The following is a 24,247-nucleotide window of genomic DNA, read 5'->3' on the forward strand; positions in this document are numbered from 1 at the left end:
GGCCCAAGGACCGAGCCCTGTGGGACCCCACTTCCCACGTCCTTCCAGGTCGAGAAGGACCCATCCACTACCACCCTCTGGGTGCGACTCTCTAACCAGTTGGCGACCCATTGGACTGTATGGGTGTCTACGCCACAGTCCCCCAGCTTCCTAATGAGAATGGGGTGAGAGACAGTATCAAAAGCCTTCCTGAAGTCTAGGAAAACTATATCCACTGCCACCCCTGCATCCAATGATTTAGTGACCTGGTTGTAAAAGGCCACCAGGTTGGTCTGACAGGACCTGCCGCTGATGAACCCGTGCTGGTTGCCCCTGAGCATGCCGTTCCCTGCTGGCCCTTCCTGGATGTGTGCCAGAATAATTTTCTCGAACAGCTTGCCCAGGATCGAGGTAAGGCTGACTGGCCTGTAGTTCCCCAGGAACTACATACTTAAATTAAATACTAGCTGCAAATTTAATTGGCCTGACATTTCAACTGGTTGTGAGGTAAGAATTAACATTACCTTGCTACTTGCTTCCTGGAAATTATACCCAGATGCTTTTGAAAATAATTTTTTCTTTAAAAAGAATCTTCATTCTCCTAAGATCCTAATAGTAGTGACTGGTTACCTTCAATCTCAGTAAAATCCTTTCCTCACCCTTTACATGACACTTAATGACAGGAACTCTGCAGATTATAAACGAGAGAGATTTGCAGCAATTTTCACTGCATGAAGTCAGGAAAGCTTTTTTTTTTTTTTTCTTTTCTGTCAAAGCTAAAACTTCTACATTTAAAAAAGATTTATTTCCTTTCATTTCAGCATGCTCCCAGTTCTGATTCACAAGGTCCAATAGGCTGTGTCTTCTGGTTACCATATATGACCTGAAATGTTCAGTTTGGTACCAAATGATCCAAGTGTTTTATATCTGTCTCTGCCCTATGGGATATTTTGCTCAAACTTTAAAACCCATTAGAAAAAAAATGCTACTTAAATGATAGAAACTTACATGAGCACATAGAAATGTAAATCAAGCTTAGCTTCTACTCCCTTACATTGCATGTGTTGCCATGACTGAAGACGATTTTTCATCCAGTTTTCCTGACTGCTTTCCTGTTTCTGCTAATTAAGGGATTTCCTCTCCATAGGGACAAGCTTTTTCAAATGAAATCCTTTTGGTTTTGGCTCCAGCATATTATCAGGTAGTTAGTAGCAACAGAGAAAAGTTTTTTAGAACACCCTGAGTTGTTTGGCTTGGGACCAGTCTGCAGAATGAGATATGAAAACAGAAATGAGGCCTTGGAGCAAGTGTACTGAATAATAAAATGCCAGAGGTTTGGAGCCAAAAAATGTGGAGTTTTAAAATTCAGCACTAAGGAGCTGGTGTTTTGCATAGGCAAATATTCTTAGTTTCAATCTATATTTCAATGAGAGTTGTGACTCACAAAGGAACACTGGGTCTTACCTATAGAAAACTTATGAAAGTGTCTAAATAATACAAGATCTATGAGGATCGTATACCGTTTCCTAAATTGAAAAATCTTTATTCTAATAGGATTTATAGCTGTCATGATGGATAATCTACCTTTGAAAAGTTGAGCTCATATTTGTAATATGTAGCATTGGCTGAATGGTGTGGAGGTGGAGGCAGAAAATATTTACCAAATGCTGGGGTTTAGGTGTGATTTGAGTGTATTGAGCCTTTTTAATCTACCTGAACTCACAAATGAATGTAGTCTGCATGTAATATGTGTGTTATCTGCTCATGAATTGGATGGCTGATTTTAAAGCTTAAATAACAAATATCAACACTGGGTACTTCCTGAATGCTTAGAGTTTTGATTTTTCAGGGAATATATTCAAACACCAAACATTAATGAAGGAGAGATCTGTGACCGCATAAGGCGCACATGCCTAAGGCATCTCGCTATAGATCTAGAGGCATATGTTTGAAATATGCCCAGGAGCCTTGCCAGAGACTACCTACAGAGGATCATGGTATCTAGTCTGTCAGGCCAGGAAGTCAAAGATGACCCGATGTGATACTAACCATATTGCTGCTAGCCACATCACTCTCTTCTGTGCCATTGGCTACAGAAACTACTGTGCCTGAATTCCTCAACAGTAATGGACCACTGAGGCCTGGGATAGACCTTTGTTCTTTTTTGGACAATGCTTCACAAAATATTTTGGTAAGCAAAAATTGCAGAAATTTGTATTTCATGGTCAAAGGACTGGGGCCCCACTCTCAACATGGAATCCAGCCTGTCCAGACTTGCTCCTTCCTGGAAGTTTACAAGTGATGCTACTATATAAATATCAGCCTAGCTATCTTGCTGAGACTGATAAGATTTTCCTCCAGGGCTTACTGTCTTCTGGTTCCCATTCTTAAAAAGTGAGGTTCCTACCTCTCCTATATCCCTGAAGGAGTAAATGACTCATACCTGCCACCCAGAGACAGCAAGACCTCAACACTTTTTATACATTTCATGATACCTACTGATAGGATGGGTCAATAAAAGAGTCCTGCCACTTGTTGCATTGAGAAATGCTGTTAATTTAGGGCACCTGTTAAACACCGTTATATCTGTCTGCTTTGTAGCAAGCATTGTGTACTTCATAGGCCCTGCTATACAAGTTTTGTGATTTAAGGCAGTGTGGTCAGCAACTTTTTGGAGCCAGGTGTGGCAGGACATGATTGGTGCCTGCCACTTTAAGGGCCGTGTTAAGCAGCCAGCAGGTGCTTGGTTGCTGTGGCCATTTTAGAACCATGGCCACCTATATAAACAGGGCAGTTTGTTGCTGGCAGGCAGGCAGAAACATTGCCTGGCTGAGCTGCTGAATGAAGCATCTGCAGGTAGGAGCAGGAGGCTCTTGATCCTGGGCATGACCTAAAACTGCACCCTGCCAGGAGTGGGTGGTCTGGTGGGGCTTCCAGTGGTGTGGGAGCCCCCAGGAAATACCAGGCCAGTTACCACCCCGGTAGAAGGCAGGTCGGGGCGCCCTAAAAACCCCAACTCCCACATCCCTGGTAGGTTCAGTTGGTTCAGGGGGAGCCCAGGCTCTTAAGAGTCCTGAAGCAGGGCACAGGTCAGCAGAGGGATCTGGAGCAGTGCCCAGGCTCTTTGTGAGTCCTGTGGCTGCAGGGACCATGAGAGGGGGCCAGGCATAGCTATGGGCACCTGAGCCTCACAGGGTGTAATACCCCAGGGCAGAGGGCCAGGCAGGGCTACGGCCACCTGAGCTAGATGGGGTAGTGGACCCCAGTGAGCTTCAGTGAGGGGGCAGTGTGGGGAGCCCCAGTGAGGGGGCCGAGGGTCTGGAGCCTAGTAAGTGTTTATTTGTCTGTTTGTGTGCATGTTTTATGAAAGACCCAGTGAAAACCACTGGTGGATGCCATTTGTGAGGCTTGGGCTGTGGTGTAGGGGAGGATCAGAGCTGCAGAGAGCGCCCCTTGGCATTGGGGCAAGGACGGGCAGCCTCCTCCTAATTGGAACCGATTATGAAACAAGGTGTCCTGGGGCCCAAGAAAGCAGGGAAAACTTACCTGGAAAGCTGGACAAGAGAGACACTGTGACGGAGGGACATCCTGCGCGGCTCGTTAGCCACATCTATGTACAGCTGCGGCCGGCAGCTGACGATGATGTCAGACGCTGGCTGTCGGATTTAAAAATGGCGGCCGCCACTCCGGGGACAGCAGATAGCAAGGGGAACAAACAGCTGTCCAAGCTGTCGCCGACGCTAGCCCCGTGGGACGGATGGCGAAGAGCCAGCGTGCCAGAGAGGACAGTGGCCCGGAGGGAAGGAGTGACGACTGGATCGCCAGTGGATAGATCTCGATGTGCCAGATCGGGTGAGCAAAGGAAGATTGAGACCACCCAGGAGGATCCAGAGCACCCCGAAGTAAGTGCCGAGGCGGTGGGTGCGGGAATCGCTGAAGAGGGGCGAGAGGCCAAAGGATCACCTGGAGGGAGAGAGAGATCAGGGCGGGATCACTGCCGAGAATAGAGGACACTGATTGAAGGATAAGGGGTGCAGCACTAAATAGCCAGGAGGCGTTACTCCCGGGCACAATCATAGGGTGTTGGTGGTGGGTCAGCGAGGTAGTCGGTACAGTAGAACTCCTTTGAGGAGGCACGTAGCTCATGGTGTGCAGGGTGACGGGTCTGTAGTGAAGTATCTATTGTAGTAGGGCTAAGGCACCAATACAGGCTGGTGCAAAGGACCCAGCGTCAGGGCAGGAGTGACCCAAGGGTTTTGGGGAAAACTCAAAGACGTAGGCTGCTATAAAAGCCTGCAGGACCATCACTGAGCAGGCACGGGGAAGTGGAGGCCACAGGTGGCGTGAGGCCGGGTGTAGGGGTGGCAGGAGCCCCGTGTGTAACCGACGAGGCAGACCCAGGCCACCGAGGGACCCGTGAACTAGCCCCGCCCAACTAGTGTAACAGCAAGTCGTGGCAGGCAAGAGCGGGGTTGGCGACTTGGGAAGACGAACGACCACGGTAACACCCATGCCCGGTAAAGGTGGTGGTCACTGACACAGAGAGCCAGACTCCTAGTAGTGACTCACGAAGGCCCGTCGGGAACACAAGGCATGGCAGGAGAGTGAGGCGGGTGGTTAGCCCAGGAACAGGTGGGCAGGGCAATGGCAGACTGGCCCTGAGAAGGTGGGCAGGGCAATGGCAGACTGGCCCTGAGAAGGCCCCCTGTTACACCAGGGACTGGAACAACCCTACTCAGTTTGAATGTGAGCCAGTGTTCTGACCTGAGCACCACTGTGACCACAGCTTTTCCCATCCACTGCTTCTCCCCTGTCCCCCAGCCACAGCACAGGTACAGCTCCACTTTGTTAGGCCCCAGCACTGGTGAAAGCCCCCAGTGATCAGAACGCCACCAAAGGCCCCTGGCTCTGTGGGCCACCAGATCCAGTAGCTATGTGAGCTAGATCCATCCAGCAACTGTATGGTGCCAACCCCTCATTTAGGGTGTTTTGTTTCTGCTCATAAGAGACCACATCAAGCTATCTGGATGCAAAGGAAAGATTAGCAGTGGAGCAAGAGGCCAGTATGGCTGCCCGAAGAGCTCTTTAATGATATGAGAATCAAACAGGGATCATTAAAAAAGGAGAAATAACAACTATTTCTAAGGAAGAGAATAACAGATGAGCAGGTAAAGGGGAGATCTGAAAGGCCAAGTGTAGAATGAGTTAGATTTAGTAAGGGACATATAAGGCAATAAGAAACATTTCTATTAAATACATTAGATTGTGAATGCATTTCTTTACATAGTGGAAAAGGAGAACAAAAAACAGATGAGACAGACTGTGAGAGATCGCCGCTGCCAGATTTAATTTAGTCTTCACAAAAAAATCTTAATTGTGACCAAATGTTTTAGTTAATTAACTTTAACAGCAAGAAGATAGGAAGTCAGGCTGCACAAGGGAAACTGCAGGGTGAAGAATACTCTGGCAATTTAGATGTGTTCACAGGACCCAGTGACTTTTTTCCTACTGTATTTGTGGAACTAGCTGGATCAATGTCTAGACCTTTAGAAACTCTCTTTGAAAACTTGCGCAGTAGAGGTCTGAAGCAAAGCAAATATAGTACCTGTCATGAAACAGGGTGAAAAGGAGGACATAGGAATTACCAGTCAGCCTAACTTCGCGTCCTAGAAAGGTTCTGGAACAAATTATTTAACAGTCTGTCTCTAAGCATCTAGAGCAGGGGTGGGCAATTAGTTGGGCCCATGGGCCACATAGGGAGTTGTGAGCTGTTGCGGGCACCTCCTTTTGCTCAGGATTCACAGCTGCAGGCCCTCCCCTGAAGGTGGGTCTCTAAGCTCTTTCTTTCTGAAGCAGAGCCCAAGTCACTTCTTTCTTTCTAACCATAGATATTCTGAAGCTGTGCTGCCACACACAAAAATAATTCCATGTTCCTTTGGGGCAGGGAAAGATCACTAAAGGAAGTAGGGCTTGTTAAACTAGCTTTTAACAGACTCACATGGGCAAGTGGGAGCCCTGAATTCTGGTCTCTGCTTCATTAATCACTTATATGTTTTACCTTGACCCGTCCACCAAGGGTAGATGTAATTATCTGGATTTGCAGAATTGGAGACTCAGGTTAGACACAGGGAAAAAGTTTTTAACTAAAGGAATATGTAAACACTAGAACGACAAGCCTGGAGTCTGTGGAATCCCTGCTGTGGGAGTTTAGACAAATATCTGTCAGGGATGGTCTGGGTTCACTCAGTCTGGCTTTAGAGACGGACTAGAATATGAGGCCTCATGTTTTCCCTTGCAGCCCTACACTTCTTTGATTTCTATAAGCACCAACCCAATGTGAACAGAACAGGAAAGTGGTGGGTTGAAACTGGCAGAGCTGTGCATGAAAGACTGCATGCCATGCCTCTAGCCGTATTCAGCTCCAGCATTTCTAATTCCAGGTGAACTTATTCCAGCATTCACCAAATTTAATCCTTAGAATACAGGGGTGTATGTAGGTTGAAGCCGTGATGGTCTAAGGACATAGGCAAACAAGGGTTTTTGGGTGAATCTGATATCTTTTATTAGACCAACTTAAATAGCTGGAAAAATTTTTCTTAGCAAGCTTTCAGGTTTAAAAACCCTTCGTCAGGCCGAGGAAGCATCTCCAGCTGGTGTGTACTCTTCTTGGATGGAATGAATAGTAAAGATTAATTTTTACATGTGTTGCAGGTACTAAAGTGCCTGCTCCTTTAAGAACAGAACCTGCCTAGGGAGAGGGCCCTAAGAGCCAGACACAAACCCCACAGGTGTAGGTTACTATGGCAGCCGGCTAACAAGGGAATTAGCCTGCACCTACACCCGGTCAGCTGACCAGAAGAAGGCACATATAAACCCCAGGGCTGAAACCAGCAGGGGTTAGTTTTTTGGCAGCAGTCAGGGGAAGGAGCCTCCAGGGAAGAACTGTCCAGAGATGCTATGGCCACCTGATCTGCTGCATGCAGGACTAATGGGACTCCAGGAGCTCACTGGGTACCCTGGGCTACAAGGTGCTTAATGCTTGGGGAGAAGCGGGCCTCTTTTAAAGGGATAGAATGTAGCCTGCCCTGTTTGTATTATGTTATAGCCCAGGGGCTTGTGATTTCTGCTGCTATATAAACTGGTGGACTGGGATGAAGCTATTGGGGAAGGAGGAGGCCTCACTGGGGCACACTACAGTGTGGAGACCCCAGCACCAGTGGGCGCAGCACCAGGGGGCGCAGTGACAAAGGGGTGAGCAGGCTGCCAGCACCAGTGTGAACACAGAGGCAGGGCTGTGGAGAGCCCAGTGCCAGTGTGGGTGCAGAGACAGGGCTGCGGAGGGCACAGTGATGACAGGAGGCCGAACTAGAAAGGCCTCAAAGGGACGTTTAAATAACATCTGCGAGGCTTGGGACATGGTAAAGGGGTGATTTTGGAGCTACGCATCTGGCCCATGAGGCTGAGGGTGTCCTGTGAGACATCCATTTTGAGCAGGACCCAAAAAGGGGTCCAAGAACCCACAGGGTTCAGTGGGGTCCATCAGGACCGTGTCCAAACATAAACTTGAAGGCAGCCTCCCTATTTATTATAATTACCAGCAAGATGTGACGGGTGATGAAAAAGGGTGCCCATTGTTGGGCAAGATTGGCATGGTCACAGAGCCCTAGGGGCGTCATGGCCATCCCTGGGGACCTCATGCCGTGACAACACAGTATTCATGAAGCCTCTGGCTTCTTTACTTTTCCTTCCATCCAGGAAGAGCACACACCAACTGCAGGCCCTTCCTCAGCCTGATGAAGGGTTTTTTAAACCCGAAAGCATGCTAAGAAAAAATTCTAACTATTTAAGTTCGTCTAATAAAAGATATCAGATTCATTGTTAGAATACAGGTATTTCATTGCGAACCAGGCAGCTAAAGGAAAACATAGGATAATGGGGTCATGATCTGCAGTCACTACTTAAAAATGTTATTATAAAACCTTGAAAACACAGATGCAAAAGTATATCAGTAAGACTCTTACCACATACATTGAACTATAATTCAGCCTATAAGAATTGGAATAAAATGGCTTTTACACTGTTAATTGAAGATGAAATGGAAAGATTGTCTTTCTAAAACTGGTCAGTGAGCACTGTTTTATGTGTCCCTCCAGGTGGTCTGGAGACCGCAGTATTATGCCTTTGATAGGAAACAAATGCCTGAATTAATTCAATTTCAGTGTTGTCACATTTAATGCTAATGTATGGGGCTTTAGTATCACCTGAAGGAGAGCAAGGTCCAACTTTAATTTTCAGAGTAGCCTCTGACTTAACCTGTCTGGCATTCTCAATGGCCACTTGTAATCAGCTGTAGTGTCATTCAGCCAATCAATACAAGTTTGTGTTAATAGGGTTTACATTTCCAACTGTAATAAATACTCCTGTTGTCACTGGGCTGATGGATTTGTCTGTCCCCTTCAGGTCTTTCTGTTCACATTCATTCACAGCGTGTGTACACCAAAATGCATCTCCCATACAAAGGAAATTTGGCGGGATTTGTTTTGTTTTAAAAAGAGACAAAAAGGAAAAATTAAAAGAAAAAATACACATGGGTTTTTTTGTTGATGCATGTAGCAATGTCAGCTCTTAAAACAACTCGATTGATTAGATTTGATTTAAAAACTATTCAGGAGGAAATTGCATAACAAGACAGATAGCTCAAATCTGTGGGTTTTAGCACAGAGCTGCGGAAGAAAGGCCTGGTTGTAACACCCCCACAAGAAAAGAACTTGACATTTTGAAAAATTTTTATTGACCAGTGTGGACAGGGAACAGGAAGCCAAATCACTTTTGCAGGCAACCAGCATTCTAGTCCTTGCTGACCTTTAAATGCCACTTTGTGTCATCAGAAAGCCAAGGCAACGGTAATAATGGGGGTGGTGATGGAAGCTATTTTGAAAACAAACATAGCTGGCTTTTGGCTTCACAGCCCGACCCTTTCTAGTAGGGAATTATTATAGTAAGACTTTCTAATACTACACTTACTCTCACATACAAACACACACGCACTTTACTATAAATATATCATAGTGTGATAATCTATATATCTTAGTTTTAATGTGCGTAATATATGTGTGTGTGTGTCAGACTAATAAATTAAAGCAAAGTATTAATATATTAGAAAAACATATATATGTAGATCTATCTATCTATCGAGAGAGATATCTCTATAGAGAGTCTGTCAATTTCTAGGGTGTATTTTTGATGTGGTAATTACCTTGCTCCAGAAGACTAGTATCTTGTGTGTCAGTGTCCCCACACTGAAAAATGGCAGCAGGGGCACTTTTTTTAACTAAAGCTTCTTTGACAAGCAGTTAAGTCATGAAGTCAATGTTAGGTCCACTTGAATAGTAGATGCAGGATTACACTCAAATCAATTAAACTTGTACAAATAACATCTGAGTTCATCTTCACAGTACCTGCACAGTATCAGCCTTCACTAAGCTATCCAAAATTTGTGTGGTATGTCTTCTTACTAGCATCTTGCTAGTATTTATTCAGAATAATCTATCTCTTCATGGCAGAAGCATTGGTGGATTATTTCCTGAAAACTAGGCAGTCCAGCTGTGGACTTATCCATTCTGTTTGGCTATGATTACTGATGCCTCTGCTACAGTTAGAGAGCCAAAATACCAAGAGAAACTTCTTCAGGACCAGGTTACTACAATACCAGTATTTTGTTTGAGGTGATTCCTGCTTTTAGCCTACTGTATGTATTCTACCTTTTTTTTTGCAGTCTTTGCTTTGCAACATTCCAGTTGTTGTAGAATTGAATGTGATATATCAAACCAAGAGATTTTTTTAAAGTTCGTATTTGAAGCCAGTGAAAGGTACCAGAATGACATTACAGTACTATGGCACATAGTGCCCTGCCCACAGAACAGACGTAACAAAATAAATGTAACATATAACTGGAGTACATCCATGTATGGGTATAGAAAGGATGGAAAGGGTAGGAGAAAAAAGGAAAAGATTTTGCTATATATAGTGCAGTACAAACTATTCAGAAGATACGTCTGTTGAAAACCTCTGGGTAAAGGTAAAAGCACAGAGTAATATGAGGGATTTCATGATGGGCGTCTGCCAGCAAAGTAGGAGGATGAGGTGGAAGAAGCCTTCTTCAGACAGCTGACAGAAGGTTCCAAATTGTGGAACTTGAGTCTCATGGGAGACTTGATTAGGACATCTTCTGGGAGAGAAACAGAGCAGTGTACAAGCAGTCCAGCAAAACCCTGGAGAGGATAACTTTTTTTATACACATGGTAGAGAGGCCAACTAGTTGGGGGGAAGCTCGTCTTGATTTACTGCTCACAAATGGGAAGGGATTGATTTAGAACAGGGGTGGGCAGTTATTCTGGGTGGAGGGCCACTGAACAAGGTTTGAGCTTTTGAGGGCCACATGGGTAGCCCCACCCCTTGACAGTTGCCCTGCCCCCTGATTGCCATCTTGGGACCGGAAGTCCCACCCCTACCCTCTGATCTTTGCCACCAGAAAGTCCCTCCCCTTGCCTCCTGGAAATACTCTTTTTGGGAAGGGAAGTTGCTATCTTAGAAGCAGACAAAACTAAATCATACTCTAAAAGTTAAACACCTACTATAACATATTTTAATTTTATTACAAAAAGTATTTTTGCTGTGATTTGTGTTTCCATAGTGTATATAGAGGCGATAGCATAATAACTCAAAAATAGATTCTTAATTTTGTATATTGTGTGGGTGGGTGGGTGTGTGTGCAGGGGGTTCGTAAGGGAGTGTGCCTGTGTGTGGGGGTGCATAGGGCATGTTGGAGGGTTGTGGGGGCAGGATGTGTATGTGTCTGGCATTTGTGGGGTGTAAGGGAGGATGGAGGGGTGTGAGGACCCCCACACTCCCCCCATGGCTCAGCAGCAGGCAGGGGCACTCATGACCATCACAGGCACTGGTGCCCAGCAGTGCCTGGCTCTGGCTAAAACTACACATTGTAGCAAGGGGTACAGCCTCTGCCAGGCAATCTCTATTGCTGGTTCTCCCCATGGTGCATGCGCAGCCTCCACCAGACTGTCTCTATCACCAACACTCCTTGCCACGTACACGCAGCCCCCACACTCATGTGCCATGGGAGGAAAGCCCCACATGGTAGAACTGGCTGCTTTCCTCACCCCTGGACCTTCAGGGAGCGGCACAGGGAGTCGGCTCCAGCGTGCAGGGCTTTCCCCCCATGCTGTACGAGTGAGGGGGCTGCACATACATGGTGGGGAGCACCAGCAATAGACATGGCCTTTGAAGCTATGCCCCTTGCCGCAATGTGTAGCACTGGCCAGAGCTACAAACTGCTGGGCACCAGTGCCTGCGCTGAGCACGAGCAGCCTGAGTGCCCCTGCCTGCTGCTGCTGCCGCTGCCTGCCGGAGATGCACTCCATGGGGGGAATGTGCGGGCAGAGGTCCCCACACCACCCACACCCTGACCTGCCAAGTTCCACACTGCTGCTACCTCCCTGGGCACAGGCTCCATGTTGTCACTAGCCCCACGCTCTGCACTCCTGCCCAGCTGCAGCTCTGCCTCCACCCCTGCCACTTCTGTCCCTGCTGCTGAGAATGAGCTGGATGCCAGGGAAGCTGAGCAGGTCCCCAGCAGCTGGACAGCAGCCCTGCCTGGAAGCTGTGTTGTAGCCAGGCTGGGCTGTTCTGCCCACAAGGGTGGGGGCAAGGTGGAATAGAGTATGTTGGGGGTGTGTGTATGCATGGTCATCTTGCTCCCACCCTTGTGGGCAGAAGGGCTGTGTGGGGTACAGTTTGCTGGGGAGCGCCACAGGCCAGATGAAAGCACTTGGCAGGCCGGATGTGACCTGTGGGCTATATTGTGCCCGCCCCAATTTAGAATGTGAAGGTGGAAGATAACTATGAAATGATAGAATTCAAGATCATAAGGGGAAAAAGGAAGGAGAGCAGCAGAATAAGAACACTGGGCTTCAGAAAAGCAGACTTAACAAACTCAGGGAACTGGTGGGCAGCATCCGCTGGTGACAAGTCTGAGTGGAAAAAAAGTCCAGGAGAGCTAACTGTACTTTAGCAGGACCCCTTTATGGGTACAGGACCAAGCTATCCTGATGTGACAGAAGAGCAGCCTGGTTAGACAGCAATATCTTCAGTGAGTTGAGACTCCTCACTGCTGCTGCTCCGTCCAGCTCTACCAGGCCCCCCAAAGCACAGGGCCCAGGGCAGTTGCCCTGCTTCGTGCCCCACTTCCCCTCCTGCCCCAGGACAGCCCTGGCTGTAGGGGTTTTACTCATTTAATTTTGAAAAGGATAAATGCATGCACAGCTTTGAGAGTTCAGGCTAAAAAAGACAAGGTTGAAGAATTGCCCTCTTTCAATTGGAATAGAAATGGAAAGGCGTACACAGCTTAGTCCCTATCATTGTTTGTTCAGTTGTCTCAGACTGGGCCCCAGGAAAGTTGTATTTCCTGGACACACCCAGGTGGTAAAAAGTTCAGTTGTACCTGAGGAGCACAGTTAACCAGCAGTGGTCTTCATCCTGGTTTTTTAGGTGGCCTTTTAGATAGCTGTGTCCTGGCTATAATGAATTGCCATCAATAACTCACATCATGTTTAAAAAAAAGTTTTGTGAAATCCGCTTCAACTCGTGTCTTCTTCCTCTCCTCCAAAATGCAACATCAAGATTTCATTAAGCTAAAAAAAATGGTTGACAAATTATGTAGAGGAAAAATCATTTCTAAGCAACACCAAGGAATACTTGATAAAATTAAATTATAATCATCGGAGAAATGCGTAAGTAATTTCAAGAGATTTTATTTCCTGACTTCTCCTTTTTGCGTATTTGAATATATATTAAAACACAAAGATCTATACCCACCCACTCACAAGTTCCAGACCACACACATGCACACAAAGGTTTAATTAATGCCCTCATACAACACATTGTAATTAACTAAAGCATTTCGTCTGACTTTATGGAGCTTTGAATCAGGCCCTAAGAGTTGTACAGTTAGGCACGTTCATCATATACACATAGAAACAGGCCCACTTTGGTTCTGATTTACTTCTGTGTAAATCCAGAGTGATTCCACTAAACTGAAGTCATGGGAGCTATTCCTGGACAGGTTCAGTCAGTTCTTGTCCATTCCTCTGTAAATGAGGAGTGACTATTAAATGAAAATTGCATAAGTGAGAAGAGAATCGGGCCTTTTGGATTTTCATTGAGGGTAATTGACAGTGAAATGTGTACTGGGATATAACCTGCAGCATATAATTTATCGGAATTATATATGTAATTCTGATGTAAGAATAAATTGTGCCCTCAGGAATTACAAATATGGCTTATTATTCATTATACTATATTATATTTGGCTGATTCTGATGATACATTTGAACAGGGTACACTTTTTAAATAGAAAAAAATGGCTTTCTAAAGAAGTAGGAATTGCCTACTTTGATCAAGTTCCCATCAACATTACTGAACATTTCTACCTGTTTATATTATCATGTAGGTTTTATCTCTTGCAACTCTCACTTCATGCCAAAGAGGTTAATAACTCTTAGTTGATTTTTTTTTTTGTTTGTTTGTTTTAATGTCCAAATTGTATACAGTTTCCAGTGCGGTGAGCTTGGCAGAGGAACACGCAGTGTTATTTAGAGCATAGTCTTAATTAAAGGCTAATCAGATACATTTTTTTTTCTTGTTTCTTTTTCATAGTGTATAAAAAGTGATCAAGTTGTCCATCTGCTTGCAGGGTTTTTCAACTGCACCAAATTCCCCTTCGGTGATGTCACGTTCCATTACACTGGGTCCATCACAATCTCTTGGCAACATATCGGGAATGACGGCAAACCCAGAAATCAAGAAACGCAGAGCTCCTCCTCCTCCCACAGCGACACCGCAGTTGCAGGACACAGAGAGGAATGGCCAAGAAAAGACAGCAGCCCAGGTGAGAGCCATAAGGAAGAGCAGTGTTGCTGCATAGACTGACTAGAATGGACCCATAATCTGTCTAAAAACAAATTCCCAATGATTGGGTGATTTGGTCAGCCATTATGTCCAGCAGCCAGTTAAATGCCTTACATCAGTAGTTCTGTTATTCAGGAGTTCTCTCTTCTAGAGATTTGTATATAGTCTCTCTGGTTGCTGGAATTGCTAGAGGCCTAAATCCACTCCTAATTGCAGGAATCTTTTAAAATAGCTGTATTTCACATGGAAACCATAACACACTTATTCAGTATAGATGACAATGAAAAGAAGTTCAAAGAACTTAAGTTATAGAAAAACAAGAAATATGCTTCAGAAATGCATTGAACAAACCTGGGTAGTGTTGTTTGTTTGTTTCTTGTTTATATAGTGTTACTGGTATGCGTGGCATTGTATAGGTCTGAAAAAAGACATTGTACAGGTGTCAGGTTTTCGTCCCAAAGGGCTTCCTGTCTGAAAGTTAGATTAGTGTTTATCCTATATGCATATGCACAGGCCTGGAAGACAGCTTGAGACTTTAATACCTACAATTTTATGAAGCAGTGGAAAACTGAGGAAAGAGATTGATTGTTTTGGTATTATATGGTAAGGTAGCAACAGGAGCATTGTTTATACAGAAACCCAAACAGTTCTAACTTATCTCCATGCAGATTATTCAGTTTGCTGTGAAAATGGAGTAAATCTCAGGGTGTACATTTTTTTCTTTAGTTTATGGGAATGAATTGGCATTTTTTTTATTATTATTTTTCAGGGAAGAACGTCAATTCTTTATTAATGGACTTCCTTCCATAAAAAAGATAAGATGTTTGTTTAGAAAACTTTATTTATGTGCAACTGTTACTAACAGGAAGATCCTGAAAAAGGAGAACACATTTATTTCCAGTGAGGCTAGCACATTATATAAAATAAGAGTTTTTTTTCTTAACCTTAGGAGGATTTTTGTCTTTGAAACTGAATCTGCTTCCCTAAAAGCCATGTAGAAAAGCAGGGCCTGTAAGTGTCACAGGCCCTGACTTCCCATTTTTTACTTACTCCAAAGCTTTAGGATATTCTGTATGCAAAACAATGTAGATAAACCTTATGGTGATATTTATCATCTACCTGCTCAGTGACTGCATACTCTGTAAATGCCCTGTGCATCAAGATTGGAACATATTTTATTAATGCTTTCAAGTTTCTTTAGTTGTATTTCCAGATGGTCAGATACAGTTAGCTGTGTACAGGATAACTTATCTCAGCTCCCATCTCTATGAGTTTTATCATGCTAATTGACTTCTCAAAAAGAAAGAGCCCTTTGATAACCTTCCAGATACTTGCCCCCAAAACTGGCATATGAGTAGTTTTCCCTTGATCACATTTAAAAGAAAAACTCCCCTAGAAAATATTCATTTGCATTCAAAGCACTATGAAGCAACATTCCAGACCATGCCAAGTCTGCACCAAATAATTTAAAAGGGGAAAACAGAGGGGAAGTCCAAGAAGGGAAACCAGGTGTTTCTTCCCCAACAGATCATTCTGTCTAAGCATCTGCCATTTACTGCAAATTATTATGATGCAGAACTCCCAAAGCTATGTACCGTAATCCTGGAGCCAACGCTAACATCTTCAGAGCAGAGTCCAGAAGGAGGTATTACGTATCTCAGGAGTAGGGAAATTCTCCCCCTGCCTAGTCCTGACACGCAACAAATGTGCCATTCGGATAAGTGTGCCAGCACCTTAGGGAGACGATCTGCCATAACTCAACAAATGACAAAACTGTGTTTTTTGCCTACTCATGAGAGATCTTAGTGACCCATGAGTAATGGTGAGAATTTTGGAAGTTTTCAACCAGCTTACCCATTTATGAATACTTCCATTTTATTGGCTAAGTGGCCATATAGTCTTCTCAGCACTGAGCTGAACACAAAAGAGAGAATGTCCTTGTCCCAGAGCAGAGAGAAGTAGAAAGCCAAGAAACTGCAAAACAAAGAATAACTTTTTATTAGTTAGTCTCATTGTTTTTAATAGTTGTAGAGCCTAAACTTGCCACCTGGGAGTAGTGCCAGTTTATGGGAGATACTGTACAAGCAGACCTGCCCCAAAGTATATACATAGATGAATAGGGGCGGGGAAAAGTATATTCTCCCATTTTACAGGTGGGAAACTGAGGCACAGAGAGGTGAAGGGCCAGATCCCATTTCACTATAAACAGTTAAATGGCAAGGACATGCCTATGTAACTGCAGTGCCCACCACTTATGCACACTTTTGGATTTTCTTTTGCCCCTTCAGTGGTGAAATAAGGTCAATCTATGTTAGTATCTGCTGGAAGTTACAGGGGAAAAGTCTTCCCACTTTCTAGCATGGTAGTTAGGGCCTTGCCCCCAGAGCAGGAAACAGGGGTTTAAGGCCTCCTGCACTGAGAGGGGGTTTGAACCTGCCTCTACCTCCCAGCAAAGTGTTTGAGCCACCAGGCACTGCCAAGAATACTCTCTAGCTCTTCTCTTAATGCTGTTTGGGATTTACCTGGTGCTATATACATATACATGCATTTATCTGGGTGATTCTGTTCTTCCCTTCCTCCCTCCTGACACCCGCCCAATTGGAACACAGCCCTACTCAGCATGCTCAGTCTATGCTAAATCCCACATTGTGCATGAGAGACAAACACTAGAACTACATGGCTGGCACTTAGTCATGGGAAGAGGAAATAGGATCTGGCCCAAAGTGTGTTGCTTCAGGTCACACAGGAAGTGCGGCAGAAGTGGAAAATGAACCCAGATTTCCTGAATCCTACTTCAGCATTTTTAACTACAATACTTTTGCTGGGGGGTTACAATCTGGCTTGGGTCATTTCTTGTTAACAGTGAAGAAGTGAATCTTCTTCTGGGATTTGAATACAGGGGCCTGCAAGCAAAGCACAGGAAGCATTCAAGGCATGGGAAAGGAAATGGGAAAGAGAGAAAACAAGAAACAAGGCCTTGAGGGTTTTCTATAAGGACCCTTTGTACAAAATGCATGAGATTTATTCAAAATAAAACCATCAGGCTTTTAGGAAACTTTTTTTCGTTTTTAGGAGCAAAAAAGAGCCCTTTACCTACCTAATGATCTGAACATCAATGCTGAAAGGAAGTTGTTAACAAGAGCTACATACTGCATTTGTTGCTTTGGATGTTAAACTCTTTTTCATAGCAAAATATTTAGTTTGTTATTAGCCACTTACAGCTTTCTTAATCATAGGATAAAAAGGGAGAAAGATAAGGCAGCACATCAGAAATTGACATTCCCATGTAGCACCTTTCATAGCACCTTTAATCTTAGGTTAGGACATTAGTTGGTTTAAATGGGTACAATAAAATTATTTCAGTGGAGCTGTATTGTAGACATCAGCTGAGAATTTTGTCTTCAAGGTTCCACTTTTTTTTAAATCCTCATATTTAATTACCTTTTTTTCCAAAAAATAACATATATTTTTCTTTCTCTAAACCATTTTTCCATGCTTACCTGCATTCACAGAAACCTTTAAGATTACTACTGTCCAGATGAAGTATTGTAGATGAATTGATAGGGGTTTCCCTGGTTGGCTCTCATTAGGCCTCAGACCTGTACCACTGAAGTCAATCAGAGGATTGCCTTTGAATTGTGTGGGAATAGGATTAGACATTTCGTAGCAGACCTTTCATGCACCCACCACTTAGGCGTGTTTTTAACTACACAACACATATAGTTTATTTGACCCAAGGGGGCTGCATATATGAGTAAAGTTGGACATGTATATTTGCAGGATGAAGGTCAAATATATTCAGATACTTCCTCAGGGTATTGGAGGAAAGTTTTAATTCTCCTTAATTGTTTTACTGTGTTTTTATGCCTAAAGAAAAGGTTAGTCCTGAGATTGTCACTGCTATGTAAACCAATGTAAATTAGATCTTCATACAGACCTCTTTCTGAGCAAGCAAGTTGGTTAATGTTAAAAAATTGCCACGTTTGTTCTAGATGTACAGGTAAGTTTACCTTGGTATTTGCTGTATTTCTTTTAATAGGGCACAAGGCATACAGAGAAACACAGGGGGAACATTGGTATTTAGTTATCTCAAACAATTAGCAAGTTCCTAATCCTGACCTCTGGTGGGTTCTTTTTTTAAAGCATCTGTAGGCTGCTGTTGAAAGCAAATCACTTTTTAAAATATGTGATATATCCATCCCACTTGGCATGAGGAGGTGTTCTAGTGTGATACTGTGTGGTTCTGCTGCAGTTAGAATAGCAAGGTGAAACACCTGTTGTTTGGAAGCTTGCTCATGCTTTATCCATAGAAGGGCAATTTTCTTTATACAAGAGGAGTTACCTGTTACAAATAGATACAAATAAAGCAATCACCCTCACAGTCCAGATCTTTTTGAGAATTGCTGCTCTATGGAGTATTTTACAGGGGGACTTCCTCCTGCAAGAATAGCAACTTGTGGGCCATTACTGATCAACACAAGTGGCAGCAAACTTGAGGATACTATAATGTATGTTGGAGGTAACCTGTTACAGGATACAGGACATAAAAAACAGCCTGTTTCCTCTCTTATCTTTGGATGTTGTTCTAAGTGAAAACTGGCTAGTTCCAAGAGATCAGCCTATCTTTGTTATTTGTATGGGGCCTCTGTAGAGCAGTCTTAGGACAATGGTGCTCAACCTTTTGGTTCTGCAAGCTGGATGAGTGGCACAGGGCTGATCTATAAGCCAGATCCACAGGGTTGGTTTGTGGATTGGGCCCTGTGCACCCAGATCCTACCTCACGCCACCCAGTTTGGGCTCCGCATGCCTGGATCCTGCCTTGCGCTGCCCAAATGAGGCTCTGAAAGCCCAGATTCCAGCGCACGCTGCCTTGATCAGATCCCATGTGTCCAGATTCTACCTCATGCCACGTGGATCAAGCTCTGTGTACCCAGATCCCACTTCACACGGCCTTGATTAGGTCCTGTGTGCCCAGATCAGGCACCATGTTGCCTGGTTAAGTCCCTGCACTATCATGACCCTGTATGTATTATATTTAATGCACAGAGCCACACTGTCCAGCCTGGAAGGCTCTTAATGGTTCAGAAATTTGGCAGCAGGGGTACAGCTATTAATGCTACTAGTCTTCCTCCACAGCCAAATTTTCAGACCTGTGGGGAGCCCTGTGGGCCCAATAACATGGCTCCATGGACCAGATCTGTCTTACAGGCCAGGGGGTGAGTACCCCTGTCTTAGGACATGAATTACATGAGCACTGATACAATAGCCTCAGTAATGTAGTGTTTATAGCAATACCCCTCTGTGCAGCATTTACTGAGAAAGGGACCTGGCTTATATCTGTCTTACAGAAACTGACTGCCACTCTCACCTTGAGTTCTCATGGTCTAGCACAAGTCCGAGCCAGCTCACAAAGCTATAGACAAGTCTTCTCTCTTGGTTTGGAGCTATACAGCCACCATTCATCACAAAAGTATGGTTTAGATGGTGACGGTCCTGCCTTAAGCAGATACTGTTGTAAGGTCTCTTCCAGCCATATTTTCCTATGATCCTGTGATCATTGTGGACCTTCAGAATGACTTCTCTGTGGACAGGCCTGAACCCCAAAGGACTGTTAAAGCCAACTTGTAGTGCAGGACAGACACAGTATCACTCATGAGGTATTCAGCCATATCTGCCAAAGCTCCCGGGCTCTATTCTACACTGGTTATAGCAGCCACCCTAACCTTGTCTCAGCCACTGTGGAGGCTTCACTGTTGTTTTCAAGATCTCCAGCAAAAGCATTTCTTGCTGAGCAACATCTGAGACACTATTTCAGGAAGGCAATCACATGGTCACAGAATATGACCTTTTTCCCCACAGTACTCCTGGACTTGCCGAATCCATTGCTATATCTGTATGAGGACAGAAAAGACGAGGCAAAACAGCAACTGAAAGAGAGGGGCTGTTTTGGGCCTTGGCATGGCTGCTGCTTACTCAACACCAATGCTCTAACCTTTGCCCAAATAACTTTTGCATTGTTCACTAGAGTAAAAAAAAAGTAGAGTAAGAAGCTGAGTACTGTATCCAGCATATTGTATTCATAAAAGCTTCATTTATGCTGTCACCACGATCCCTTTCACCATGAAATAATCCCCAGCATTTCTTTAGGGTAAAGCAGATAGCTTTTTTTTTTTTTTTTTTAACACTTATGCAAATGATCACAGTGATGATATTAGTTCAGTGTTTGTTCTGCTGAGCAACAGAACAGTTTCCGACGGGTTTTCCCCTAAATTGTCTTCCTTGTGTTCTGTATTGCGGCATAATTTTCTTTTGAATCAAGGTCACAAGCAGTTCAGCGTTCAGAATGTACTGCAGTTATTCCATGTTACCAAGGAGCTCTTCACTCAACAAAACAGACGGGTGGGCTCAGATTAATTATCTTCCTTTTGTGGGTTACACCTAAGTCAGAAACACCATCACAAGTCATTGAGAGGTAGGCTGTGTTTTTATCTTTCTTCAGAGAGGAAGGGAGGTTTCTTTTGATTCAGAGGTCTTGTGGGTCATGTCTTCCCAACCTTTTTCTTACGACGCACTTCCTTTCTTCCTTAGTTTTTTGTGAATGTTTTTTTCCGTGGAGCATCCAGAAGTCCCCTTGGAGAATAACAGATATTTTTTCATGGTTTGAGGCAGGATGCAGTGAATCAGTTTCAGCTTTAAGGAAAAGCCATTTTTCAGAATGTTTCTTGCTTTCTACAAAGTACTGTATCTTCTAGATGACTTTCCAGTTCTTACAATTTCCCTTAAGGACAGGAAAACAAGGTTTATTCCCAAAGAGAAAAGAGTACTTGCCCTCCTTTATTTTTAAAGGTGGCTTGCAAAAAAAAATGTAAAAATTAGTCTTGTGTCCTTCCTTTGCTTCTCTCTGAAGTGAAAAGAAGGCCTGAGAGGTAAATGTTATTTATAAAAAGTTCCTTATGCCTGTATTTATTATCTGAGATATTGCAGGATTATCAGCTGTGGTCTTTTCCTTTCCCCCTTATACTTGAAGACTTGTTAGAATTCTGAGAAAATATGCATTATCTCACAATAGCATTTTATCTATTAAAAAAAAAAAAAACTATTTAAAGGGACAGAGAAGTCTTTTAACCAACAAAGTATTTCTCCAAAATTCTAATTACTTAAGTCATTGTTAACGTTAAAAATCTACATAAAAACATGCCACTGGATCCTTGATAACAAGTAGCTGAAGATGGCTAAGCTCCCATAACAAGAGATGGTGCCTTCTTATATTTAATTCAAAGCCAAATCTTTAAGATGAGTGCTACCACTCATCTGTATATTCCACCCCTACTAGCTGTAACACCTTAAACAACTTTGGTAGGCTCCCACAGTTGTCAGTCAGTGTGTCCATGCTTAAGACAGGTTTAGATAATACAGGTCTTTTTTCAAAAGTTGTGGGCCTCAAAGGGCCTGAGTTGAGCACTGAAGATAACACTGCGTTTCAGACCCCGCAGAGGCAGAAGTGGAATGAGGCTGCTGAGATGCCTTGTTACAGGCATCCCCATTCTGTGCTCAGTTAAACTTATTCCCCAGGGTCCCCTTTACAGAGGGGTTAGAAGCTCCTCACATTCCCCCCAGATGGCTTCTAGGTACAGTCTGTGTGAGGTCAAAAACTGGCTCTAGCTATGTTGCCTTAATAGACAACCCATTAGGGGTTGAGGTGGGGTCAGACTGCACAGAATTATGACATGGTTTCGCCTTGAATGAACAAGTTACTGTGCTTCTGATCAGAAAAAATGGCTGCCTGAAGTTATTGACCTTAAGGTGGTGGAACAACTCAGTTTCACTTTACCTTTTCTTGCACATTAAGGTCATCCTTGTAATTTGATAACAGAAGTCAAACCTGTCTGACAGCATAGATAAGGAACTTTAGTTCCTTCAGTTGTGCTCTGCATTCTGCAAATCATGCCTTGGCTCCATCTCCTCGGGCTGAGAGGCCAGGGGTTTTAGGAGGAGAAAGATACTAGAGACATTGTTCAATGCCCTGTGCCTCAGGAGTGGGGAGTTGGGGCAGGGGAAAGAGGAGGTTATGCTGGCAATAGCAGTAGAGAAATACAGAAAAGAATTACTAGCAGTGCTTGGGTAACTCTATGCAATTCTCATGGAGAAATCAAGAGACAGAAGTTATGGGGACATAGAAAATGCAGATGGGGCACCAGAGAGCAAGTTGATGGAGTTTGTGCCAGACTGGTATACCAGACGAATACATGTACCTTATCTAGGATATGTATAACAAAGCAGACTCCCCAAAGTCAAAACTAAATAAGGCTACTGTATAAGATTTGCTGGAAAGGATGGCCTGCATCAGGGGTCAACACTGAATCCAGTTCCACTTGCTGATGTCATTGATATAAAGAAAAATATACTAAGACAGTCACCTTGAATTATGTTTTTTGAGGCTGACATTTGATGTGTGCAGAAGTTTGTGGTCTTCTTCAAGTCAGCTCTGGACAAAGGCAACATCCTCATAAGAAGGCTAACTTAAAGTGACAGCAGATGGAGATAACCACAGGTGGACCCACCAAAGAGGATATCACAGAAAAGAAGGGTGGAATGGTGAAAGGATTCAAATATCGTAGATCAGTGGTTGCTCATGATGGTGCCACCAAAGTCACTTCTTACAAACGATGGAAGCTGACACCAGTTTTCTTTAATAAGAAAGTGCAAGTAGAATTGAAGGGTAATATGTACTTACTTGTAATTTGCCCTGCCCTGGTGAATGAAACCAAGGCTTGGTTAACAACAAGGAGAAGAGTGAACATGCTGTCCATCAAGGAAATGATAGATAAATTGCTCTCCATCAAGGAAATGATTCATAAATAATACAAAGGAAGCTAATGGAGACTGCTCCAACTGAACAGAACTTGAGGGAGGTGAAGCTATGTTAATATGGGCCTGACATGTTGAGATGAGAAGCTGAGGTCTGTATATGTTGGACAGTACCTGCAATTACAGAGGAAGAAAGATAACCAAGGAAAAATCAAAGACACTCTCCGTGGATACTCACAGTGGTGAATCTACATGATGGCCTGGCAAGCAACCACAAGTTATGGTAGAAAGCTATAAATGTTACCAATTCTGAAAAGGGTGTACAGTGAAAGAAGAAGATGGCAATCAGTGTTAAGAGAGGGTTTTGATGCCTAAGAAGAGTCTATGATGCCACTTACCCAATTTCTATAAGCTTACTTCACAAGCCTTTTGTAGAACTTATACTCCCCATCAGTTTTTGTGTCCAGTCTTATATTGAGGCTCCCATCATGGCATCCCACATGAAATATATGCTTGATAGGCAGCCGTTTCAAATGTTTGCCAAGTTCAGAACTCTCTTATTCTTTTGAAGTTTTTTTGCAAGAGAGGAAAATGCTTTGTTTGCCTAATGCTTTTTCCTAATCAAAATTTCCAAGAACAAGAAGACCTTTTTCCTTTCATTTGACAATAAGCAAATATTTCACAGCTGAAGTGTTGTTATAATTATAACAAAGACTCATCTATCTTGTTCTGTAATCTTTCTCAGAAGGAACGTTGCTATGATTCCATGAAAGGTATTCTTCATGTAGGATAGTTTTTTGGGTTTTTTGGTCTTCTGGCAGTAATTACTTCAACACTAAGTTTTTTAGCTCACATGTTCAGCAAGGTCAGTAGCTAACCAAACATGTACAAATCTTAATCACTCTATTGGAATTTATCTTGCTATCCTGGTATTGTTGTTACAGTCACATCTTGTAAAGTTCTGGTTCTTTTGGAGAACTTGTTCAACTCCATGGATCAATTCAGCATTTCCTTGCCAGTTAGGTGATGTTTTTATTTTTTACAGTGTACTCTTTTATCAGGGTTGGAGTTAAATGCCTTGTTACCAGCTCTCATGTGGTATGTGGCTGGATGAGGATGCAGTTTAGTACAAGTTTGAGTTGAAGATATTAACTATAAATATAGTTAAGTACATATGTTAAAAAATGTCAGGTTTCCAGAGCGCTTGTTCTCTCATTTATAAGTCAGGGTAATAGGGGATTAGGGTAGAGTAAAAGGGTAGTAGGATAGTAAAATGTGGCAGTGTTGGAAAATGCTAAGGTGGCCCTCTCTTGTGAGATCTGTTCCTACAGCAGTAACTGAAACGACAATGCTGCTCTGACTTCACTGGGCGCATTAGATCTTCTTATCATAAGCAGGAGTAATGTGGCAGCCAAGGCTCTCGTTACTGCAAGATCACATGCCTTTGCACTCCTAGTCCTGCTTCATTGCTTTTTGC

At 43.6% G+C, this 24,247-nt stretch overlaps 1 protein-coding gene across 1 annotated transcript in view; it reads left to right on the plus strand.

Moving 5' to 3' along the window:
- Positions 1-24,247, plus strand: part of COBL (cordon-bleu WH2 repeat protein) — a gene marked incomplete at its 3' end in the record, with an annotated part of 305,644 nt that overhangs the window by 146,399 nt on the left and 134,998 nt on the right. The window contains exon 8 of the mRNA XM_019518370.1: positions 13,748-13,942. Coding sequence (XP_019373915.1) covers positions 13,748-13,942 — 195 coding nt within the window. The remainder of the gene's footprint in view (positions 1-13,747; positions 13,943-24,247) is intronic.

Source organism: Gavialis gangeticus, unplaced genomic scaffold (genome assembly GCF_001723915.1).
Source record: "Gavialis gangeticus isolate Ggan-Ray unplaced genomic scaffold, GavGan_comp1, whole genome shotgun sequence".
NCBI lineage: Eukaryota > Metazoa > Chordata > Crocodylia > Gavialidae > Gavialis > Gavialis gangeticus.